Below are 10,959 nucleotides of genomic sequence, written 5' to 3' on the forward strand. Positions count from 1 at the left end.
TTAATAAAATTTAAAAATGACATAAAGACAAGTCTACATTTAAAATCTCAATAACAAAAATTGTGGTGACAGGAGCCATTTAATCTAGTTAATGAAAGTAGCCACTAGTGTGTATAATCAGCTGATAGAAAATAAACATAGGAGTGCAATCTATAATATAAATACTGAGACCAATATTTATGTATAAATTTTTAAAAGTAATTTTCTTACTTAATAAAAATATTTTAAGGTTTTGCACATAAAATTAGATTTCAATCTAATATGAATAGGATAAAGAAAGCTGGACACTCGTCTATATGGCTTTTAGTAAATTATTGCAAATTGTACAGGATGAGTCAGAAAAAACTGAGTTTTCCGATTTTCTAATACAACCAGTAGGAATATGGAAAAAAACAATTATAGGTTATTGTTCTCTATAAAAATATACATTAAACTTAGAAAAGGTGTTTTTGAATATCTCTGAAAAAAACGGCCCTTTTTAGAGCATAAAGATTTCAAAAAGTGTGTGTGATGACTTTTTTGGCCATTATTTTGTACTTTTTAGGTAGATTTATTTATAATAAAAAATGTCTACCATTCTAAAAAGATAAACAAACATATTTTTTGATTATTAAAACTTTTATTCAACAGATTGTAATTATTTAACATCTTAAAAATACAATTTATTTAGATTAAATTATCACATAATAAATCAAACGTTTTGTTGTAATCTATTCACATCCCTCCTCAACCGAACTTTATATTAAAAAAATGTCCCAAACATTCGGACAATTGGGCGTTCAAATAGGACCTAGTGGTAGTTAGAATCAGTTGAGAACAAAATCCTAGCCGTTCCTTCTTGCAAGATATGGCCATTTTAAGATTTTAGTCAAATTTCACTAGATAACCTGATACAAACGTCACTCTTCTTTGAATATTTTAATGTAATTGTAATGGGAGAGTCCCAAAATAGAGTAGCTTTGCTCCTCTGACCATACTGAATGCCTGGAGTTCCTAACAGGAAATGCCTTAATGTGTTATCACAAGTGGGGATTCGAACCCATTCCCAAAACTATCCAACATGGAATAGCTGTATATTTCAGCATGATGACAGTAATTTGTATATTGGGCTCGGGCAATTGATGCCCCTTTGAATACCCTCTGCTAATCCTGGCTGTTATTGGTGATCAGCAGGGTCAGCTCCTTGTTGGACTTGTACCTGGGGTTCCCCACAGCCAGGCCTCTGGGCTGGAAGTTTAGCCTGGTCTTGACCACCATCTCTGTCCTGGGTGGCAGTTTAATGTGTAAACCCAACCTATCCAATTCGCGCCTCCTTGAGGCACCTTGAACACCATTGGGGTGTACTTAGAATAGCCCCTGTACAATTTTCCAGTTTCACCTTCTTAAGGCCCCTACCTTGATGGCAATGGCCAGCAACTCCATTATACCCATATACTGGTTTTCAGTCAGCTCTGAACAAATGGGGACAATGGCTGTGGCTGACAGTGGCCTCATGAGAGCTGCCTTGGCCTGACAGTTGATTGTACAGCTAGAGCGAATCTTGCCTTCAGTCGCTGGTGGTGAGAGAGGCTCTGGGCCTTCCCCAGGCTTGGCAGGGCTGGGGCCACTGGATTAATGGGAGTAGGGGCAACCATGGCTACTCTCCCAACTGATCCATACCATCATCTCCATCAAATAGTAACTGTGTCCCCCCACTCCCTCAGAAAGAACCCTCAAAGGTTTAGGGCATAGTTCAGAGTACACCATGATCTCCTGGAGGATCAAGATCAGGGTAGAGCTTAGATGAGATGCTCCCCTGCCAATCCCAGATCAGCACAGCTGCCATGGAAGGATAGCTGCAGGTGGTGGGCCGCGTACCTAGGCTTAGGATGCAAGATGCTGGTGTGCATCTTGAACCATACCCTGAACCTGGGAGGATTCTTTCTGATGGAGTTGGGGGACACAGTTACTGTTTGATGGACCCAAGCTGATGGTATAGATCAGTTAGGAGAGTAGCCATGGTTGTCAACACTCCCATTAAGCCAGTGGCCCCAGCCCTGTCAAGCCTGGGGAAGGCCCAGACACATCAAACTAACCCTGAAGACAGAGATTGTGGTCAAATCCAGGCCAAATTTTACAGCGCAGAGGCCTGGCTGTGGGGAACCCCAGGTACAAGTCCAACAAGGAGCTGACCCTGCTGATCACCAATAACAGCCAGGATAAGCAGAGGGTATCCAGAGGGGCATCCATTGCCCAAGCCTTATAGACAAATTACTGTTATCATGCTCTAATGTACAGCTATTCTACATTGGATAGTTTTGGGAATGGGTTCGAATCCCAACTTGTGTTAACACAATAAGGCACATCCTGTTAGGAACTCCAGGCATTCAGTCTGGTCAGAGGAGCAAAGCTACTCTATTTTGGGACTCTCCCATTACAATTACACTAAAATATTCAAAGAAGAGTGAAGTTCGTATCAGGTTATCTAGTGAAATTTGACTAAAATCTTAAAATGGCCTTATCTGGCAAGAAGGAACGGCTGGGATTTTGTTCTCAACTGATTCTAACTACCACTAGGTCCTATTTGAACGCCCAATTGTCCGAATGTTTGGGACATTTTTTTAATATAAAGTTTGGTTGAGGAGGGGTGTGTATTGTTAAGATTTAATACCCCATGACCGGAAAACCAGCTCATGACTGGAAATATTTCATCTTGTTACCTCCCCCCTCCCCCTGAATTTCCTCTATATTTGGTGCAAGACTGGATTTAATCTCCAAAATCTCCGCCCCCTTTTGAAAAATATATACTTGTGTGTTATAATTCATCATAATATCTTCATTTAAATAGGGTAGGGTTTCTAAAAGGCATTTTTATTTTAAAAATTCAAACCTTGATAACTTTTTTATCTTAAGAGATTTTTTTGTCGAATTAAAAGGGTTTTTTTCTTTTTTACTATAAGCTACGTTATTATAGAAGATTCTTTTAAACCACATGCATCACTATCAAGAAATATGAAAAAATGACAAATTGCAGTATTCTAAAAATGCTTTTGTGAGGAGCAAAAAAGCATTTCACCTTTAAAACTCATTAAAGTACTATTCTTAGACCTTTTTCTAAATAAATATTGAAATTTTAAGATTTTTTTATACAAAATAGATGAATTATTTTAATTTTTCTTAATCAACATTTTTCACACAAGGCATTTTTTGACACCAAACACCTATCATAGAGGCTGCATTTTTAGAGATAATGAAAAACACCTTTTACAAATTTGATGTGCTTTTGTACAGAGAAACAGAGAACAAGGACATACAATTATTTTTTCTGTATTCCTTCTGGTTGTTTCTGAAAATCGAAAAACTCAGTTTTTTCTGACTCACCCTGTATTTATTTCAAATATTTTTTTCAGAATAATTACTGAAATTGTGTAATTTACTAACAGCCATATAGACATTTTGATCTTTCAAAAGTTCAAATTTTACTTCAGGCTAGCCAGGCAGAATCTTCTACCTGGATTCTATTCCATACTTTTCTTTCTTTGTTTCCTTGTCATAATTTGTTCAAATGTACATATATCACTTTATTGTCCTTTGTCTTAACCCTTAAGATCCCTGAAAGGAAGAGTTGAAACAAGGATGACAGCATCCATAACATGAATGAGATGGGAATATGGACAAGCAGTTTTAAAGAGAATTTCTTAAAATCCTGAAACCTTTCTCGCGTATTTTATAATTTTAATATTTATAGTCCTTGACTGATAGACCAACAGACAAAGTAATTTGTTTTGGGAATCTTCACAAAAATGCAGCTGTCTGTCTCGAATAGCTGCTATACAAATTAAATTTCCCCTGAAAACAAACAAAAACAAAACTAAACAAAAGTACCCATAGTTGTTAAGTAAAAGAATAAGAAAACTCTTATAAAGACTAGTGTATTAAACAGTCAATTGTTCTCTCTATCTCTGGGACTAAACAAAACAAAATGTTTTTACAAAAAGATGAAATTTAATTGATTTTATAAATGATAAACACATGCAAATCAGCAAGAAGGAAGGAAAAATGTGACTATTTGTTTGTTTGTATGGCCATTGTTTCTTAGTGTTTGGACCTAAGTAGTCATGGAGAAGGACAAAACAATTTTGTATAGCCACTAGGGCTATCAAGCTCTGCGCTCAAGCATATTATACCTTGACCTGCTGTCTCAAGGAAGCTCGTTTTTATTACCTCACCCTAGTCAAGTATGCCATGTGACTATAAATTATACTGGTACCAAAAGTTTTTATAGACACGTTATCTCATTAGTTAACTGGTCTTTTATTAAATCTTAATTGGATGGTTCAAACTAGCAGTGTCCACACAAAAGAAAACTTTTCTTAATTCTAAGGATCTTTAGGGATAAGACAATGAAAAATAAAATGACGTGGGCATAATTATTGTTTGAAAAATTTGAGTACTGCTTATTTTTACAACCAATAAAGATTTCAATAAATACCCATTTTTTTAAGCCAACAAATGAGCTATCTTGATTATTAAACTTTAGGTACAAGTAATATGTACAGTTCTTATTTCCCCTTCCTCCCTGTTGTTTTATTGTTTACATTAAATTTTACTTATAAATAAATTCTTCATCAATTTATGAAATGGTAGATCTAATATGGATCAAGGGGACATTGGAATGTAAAATTTGCTGGTACCCAAAGTTTAAAAATATTTACTCATTCATTGGTTCAAAAACTTTGGGAACTACTTTTTTACATCTTGATTGGTTGGTTTATACTATTAGTCTTGGTATGTTTTACTGAAAATGTATGAATTGATTAATGATTTGATGATTCAAACAAGCAAAGTCCGAACTTTTCAACCAATAATATTAATCTACAGAATAAGTAATCAATCCAAGGAACCCCTTATTTTTAGGGGTGCCCTATAAATTGATTGTGATTCCCCTTATTATCTCCTAGTATCTATAACTTTGCTCTAAACTATTTAATATATCTAGGAGGGACCAATCTTATGAGGGCAGCAAAGAAGGGAAGGACTGATGTTGTGATGCTGTTATTAGAAAATGGAGCTGATATCAATGCAAAGGATGATGAAGGTTAGTTACATAATATCATTACTATACAATATTTCTATAATACATATAATATTTTTACATATTCTTACTTCTATCTGTCTTTTTTTCTATCTATCTATTATATAAACATAACTATTTACCTTACTATAAATCACACTAACATATATATTATCTCTCTGTGTATCTATAACTCTCCTCTAAACTACTTGATATATAATAAATCTAATATATTTATATCTAGAAAGGACCAGTCTTATGTATGCAGCAGGGAATGGAGAGACTGATGTTGTAAAGATATTATTAGATAATGGAGCTGATATCACTGCAAAGGATAATGATGGTTAGTTACATAATATTATTATAATACAATATTTCATATGTATAATATCTTGATTATCCTTTCTTCTATCTAACTATTATCTAAACATATATATTTACCTTACTAAATATAAATCACACTTTGTATTTTTAACTAACATGTATATTATCTCTCTGTGTATCTATAACTCTACTCTAAACTACTTGAATATATAATAAATCTATATATTTAGATCTAGGATGGACCAGTCTTATATATGCAGCAGGGAATGGAGAGACTGATGTTGTGAAGATATTATTAGAAAACGGAGCTGATATCAATACAAAGGATAATTATGGTTAGTTACATAATATTAATATTATACTATATGTCATATGTATAATATCTTAATATATCTGTCTATATTTCTATCTTTTATATATACATATCTATCTATCTTACTATAAATCACAATATTTAATATATAATAAATCTAATATATTTATATCTAGGAAAGACCAGTCTTATGTATGCAGCAACGTATGGAGAGACTGATGTTGTGAAGATATTATTAGAAAACGGAGCTGATATCAATGCAAAGAGTAATATTGGTTAGTTACATAATATTAATATTATACAATACTTCTATCATATGTATAATATATCTATATATCTATCTATCTACTGTCTGCGTGTACTGAATAGTATCGCTAACCACTGGACCAATATGGTTCTCCTATACAGTGAAGTTTGCCATATATCCTGGTAAGGGTCATAAATATTTTGTGGTAGGTTTACTCCACCTCTATGAGAGGAATCATCCTTTAAAAAATAATCACAAAAAAAATACTTTGTGAAGCTATAATGTAGATTGTAGAGTTGACTCCCCCTCTCCTGTCCTAAAGTTCCCCAAGAGACCTCTAGGGGCGTTGCTGATTATGTTTGATAACAAATAAAATTCCTAGGAAATACAGCTCTTGATGAAGCCTTAATTAGTAATTGGACCAATGATGACCAAAAAGCAGAAATAGCAGAAGTACTTCGAGAACATGGTAAGCATATTTATGCCATAAAAATAGATTTCATAACTTTATATAATGTATTATGTTTGCTTATTTTTATTCTTTTAATTTTTTAATTCATCTCTTTACTGTTTTCAGTCTTATTTTTACATAATTGGGGATGTACATAAATTTATGTTCCATTGTCTTATCCCTTAAGATCCATGAATAACTTACATTAAATTTTAAATGTAATATTTATTATTATAGGAGGTAAGAGAGGAAGTGAGATTGAGTAATATTTACAAGAATAAGCAGGTAAGATAATTGTTAAAAGGTTTAAAACACATAGCTGTTAGCTGATATATCAATTTATGTCAAGCAAGTTTAAGTTATTTAGATCAATTATATCTAACATCTATTTAAGCATGTGTCATTAAATAGGTAATAAGAAGTGATGAATTTTATACATTTTTTCAAAGTTTTGTTTCATTTATCTATCAAATTATTTCCTGTTTTAACAAAATGTCTATCTGTTATTGGTTTATCTAATTTTATTGAATCTCTAAACTACATAAATCTATTACCATATATAAATAATTTTTAATTTTTAATTGATTATATTGAGGCTTTGTATTTGAGGGGTAAGAAATAGGAGAGAATTGGCCTAAAACCATCCTAATGTAAAAATTAATATCTTAAAACTGGGGCCTATCTGATGCTCTCCTAAAATGAAGAATTAAATGGGTTCAGTAGTTATTGAAATCTTAAGTTACAGACAAAACTCCTCACTACTTTATATAATGAGATTTCTAATTGATGTTTGACCCTATTCCTGGAAGAGGGGGAAAGGCAGGTTTGAATCTAGATGTTTTATTTCTCATTCATTCTATTTGCTTTTAGGACTAATCAGCTGACTGATTCTTCAAAGGTCCTTCTCAGTATCTTCAATGTTTGAAAGAAAAGGAGATTTTACATTACATATTACTAACTCTCTTAAATATTCTATGTTATCTCTAAATTGTTTTATAAACTTTTCAGCTTTTTCAGTGAAAGCAAAATTGTTTAAAACTGATAAGGTATAATGAATTTTTATGATAAGTCGGATGGATAAAAAATTTAATAGATTATCAAATATCTTAAAAATTAATTTTGGGCTATTTCATTTATGGATTGGATTCTTTATTTGAAGATTTAAAAGATTATTGGCTATTAGTTCTTGATTATATTCGGTAAGGTGTGGTTATTCATTATACATTGTCTTATTCTATTGTAGCTGGGTAAAGTGTCTCAAAAATTAGCCATGTGACATCATGTAAATGAGGGAGATGAGAGGAGAAGTGGGAAAGAAAATCCTAAAAAAAAGAGATGGATAATCACTCATTTTCATGATGTCACAAAGCTAATTTTTTGAGACACTTTTTCCAACTACATTTTATTGCTATGATCTATATTGATATGCTATGAAATATCAAAGCTTCAAATTGGTTAAATTTATCAATTGAATTTAATGAGAATTATATTTAAACTTTAATTTGAAACTTTAAGTTTATTAATTAAACTGTACATTAACTATTACTATTACTCTTATTTTATATTATATTACACTTGTTTGTAAACCTTTTCCATCATGGCTAAGAATCCAATTCATTTCCACTGAATACAAACAGGTTCTAAACCATGATGAAAAATAATGTCTAGCATGGTTTTATACAAATTCATTTGACTTTATGTATACAAGTCATACTTTAATTTTCTACAACAAATTTTATATGTAAATTTGTAAAACCATACTATAAATACATATAATATCATATAAAGCAAACTTTTTACTGCTGTACTACTTATTGATAAAATATTAATATTATAATTATATTTAGCATGTAAGGTTATGTTTAGTAATAAGTATTAAATCCACTTTAGTTTTATAAATATAAAATAATGTTTTTTTCAATATGGCTTCAAACCAATTAATATTCACAGGGTTAGAACCTGTTTCAGCCATACTGAAAAGTTATGTACATATGGTATCGTATTACAGACAATGTTCCACAAATATTAAAATCAAAAATTAAAACCAGTTTTATTTCTTACAATTTTTATATTAATATCCACCAAAAGCTTTTATAATACGATGCAATAAATTAAAGTTAGATTTGAATACTTATTAAAAACATTATTTTTTGTATTTAATTCTGTATAAAGCAAGCCTGCAGCAAATATCCTTTTTTTTATAAAACAAATTGTACATTTAATAATAATCTTATCCCATAAATGTTTTAAAATATATTTGGGAACTTCAGGTTTTTTTCAACAGCTTCAAAAAGATCTAAAATTGGATGAATTAATCTACTAATGACATACTAAAATATAAACAGATATTGCTTTAGGCATGCTCTAATGTGACCCAGCTTTTAATAAAATATCAATTTTAAAAAATTGATTTTATGTGTATTATGTTAATCATATTATTAATACAATTATCTGCAAATTAAAAGTTTGTTAACTTTTTCATATTATATGTTTTATCAATGTCAAGAAGGTTCAAGTATTGACCACACTGTAACATAACAAAGACGTTAACATGGTTCTTATTGATATGGCAGGTGTGTGCCTTTAATAGTTAGAGTAGGGGGAATACTTTGGTCCAAACAGGCGCTACTCTTTAGTTATGCATTATATTTTTTATATGTACTTTAAGATTTCAACAACTGAACCAAACGATTTAACAATTTTATAGATGCTTTATATGGGTCCTGTCCTAGATTTTAGCTGTTTTATTTATAAATTTAGATGGTTCAGGCTTTTTTTCTGCCCCTTCCTTGGAATAGAGAGCCCTAATTACTAGAGCGCAGCCGTTGGTCAATCTATATTCAAGTGATTTGTTATTCAAACTTATACATAAAGAGTTTGGTTATTATGTTAGCGACATTAATCTATAATTTTAAATGTCTGTCTGTCCATCAGAAATATTTAGATAAAAACATAATTTTCTTGGCTTCTATATATTACAGATAGACAGTGAAAATTTTCAGGAAATTGAATAAGCTCGCATGGTACTTGCTTACATGTAGTAGACTGGAGCACCGAAAACCCCCCCCCCCCCCCGCTTAGTTTTGACAAAAATCAAAAATAAGGGGGGGGGGGGTAGTTTTTTAATGTCTGGAAAACGGCAAGGAGGAAAAAAGCTCAGCAAGGCAAAGACTTAACCCCCCCCCCTTAATTTTGAAGAAAATCAAAAATAAGGGGGGGGGTAGTTTTTTCACTGTACAACACGCCAGAAAGTTGAGTGAGGTAAATCAAGAAAATCCAGTATACCAGAGGGGAAACCTTATTACAGGGACATTCATGTTTTGGGGCATAATTTCCTTATTTATTGACTGATTTTAGTAATTGATGTATCCCTGAACAGAAAATGAAAATAAGGAGGAGGGGGGCCAGTAAAAGGTTTTAATTTTGCGCATTTTTTCATTTTCTGTTCAGGGATACATCAATTACTAAAATCAGTCAATAAATAAGGAAATTATGCCCCAAAACATGAATATCCCTGTAATAAGGTTTCCCCTCTGGTATACTGGATTTACTTGATTTACCTCACTCAACTTTCTGGCGTGTTGTACAGTGAAAAAACTACCCCCCCCTTATTTTTTATTTTCTTCAAAATTAAGGGGGGGGTTAAAAACTACCCCCCCCTTATTTTTGATTTTTGTAAAAACTAAGCGGGGGGTTAAAAAACTACCCCCCCCCCCTTAATTTTGATTTTTGTCAAAACTAAGCGGGGGGGGGGGGGTTTCGGTGCTCCGGTCTTCACATGTAAGCAAGCACCGCTCGCATTCTACATTTAATTTCCATCAATGGTAAATTGTAGACTGGCCTATCATTAGTCAGTTGTATTGTATGACCTCATTTTTTATTAGACACTAAACGCTGTTTTCTAATTTGTAACAAAAATCAAATTCAAAAAATTTTTGTGAGCCTAAGTAAGAGACCAGAGCTGGATCTTTAAATCATTTCAATGGTGCGCGGGGTGATTTAGCGTACCATTAAAATGATTTAAATATCCAGCTCAGAATAATTTACAGATATTGCTTTAGGCATTAAATGTGACCCAGCTTTTAATTGAACAAAATTAATTTTATGTTTAACATGTTAATCATATGTAAATACTAATACAATTATCTGCAATTTTTTTACTTTTTCTGATTATATGTGTTATTATTGTAAATAAGGTATTGGGTTGAAGTATTGACCACCCTACGACTTTAAAAATTATTCCTACTCCTATTGCAGCTGCGCAGCAAATATAATAATGGGGAGAATGCTTGGGCCCAAAACAGGCGTTACTCTTTATTTATGCTTTCTATTCTATTAAATAAAAAGTTAAGTTTTTTTATTAAGATCTCAACAACTGAACAAATCGATTCTTCCATTTTATAGAAGCTCATAATGGTACTGGATTTGATTTTAGGAGTTTTATTTCTAAATTTGAATGGTTTTAGGCTATTTTTCTGCCCTTTCCCTTGGAATAGAGATTACTAGGGAGCAGTGGTTAATCAAAGTATAGTCAAGTGATTGGTTATTCAAACTTATACATAAAGAGTTGG

The 10,959-nt window shown here is 32.1% G+C and overlaps 1 protein-coding gene across 1 annotated transcript in view; it reads left to right on the forward strand.

The window, feature by feature from the left end:
• LOC145307344 (meprin A subunit beta-like) overlaps positions 1 to 7,895 on the forward strand; it is a 32,131-nt gene extending 24,236 nt beyond the window's left edge. Inside the window, exons 16-22 of the mRNA XM_080149724.1 lie at positions 4,979 to 5,077; positions 5,298 to 5,396; positions 5,608 to 5,712; positions 5,867 to 5,965; positions 6,320 to 6,406; positions 6,626 to 6,673; positions 7,259 to 7,895. Coding sequence (XP_080005850.1) covers positions 4,979 to 5,077; positions 5,298 to 5,396; positions 5,608 to 5,712; positions 5,867 to 5,965; positions 6,320 to 6,406; positions 6,626 to 6,654 — 518 coding nt within the window. The 3' untranslated portion in view covers positions 6,655 to 6,673; positions 7,259 to 7,895. The remainder of the gene's footprint in view (positions 1 to 4,978; positions 5,078 to 5,297; positions 5,397 to 5,607; positions 5,713 to 5,866; positions 5,966 to 6,319; positions 6,407 to 6,625; positions 6,674 to 7,258) is intronic.
• Positions 7,896 to 10,959: the final 3,064 nt, after the last annotated feature.

This window comes from Acartia tonsa, chromosome 15 (genome assembly GCF_053477335.1).
Source record: "Acartia tonsa isolate MP-2025a chromosome 15, ASM5347733v1, whole genome shotgun sequence".
NCBI classification, from domain to species: Eukaryota; Metazoa; Arthropoda; class Copepoda; order Calanoida; family Acartiidae; genus Acartia; species Acartia tonsa.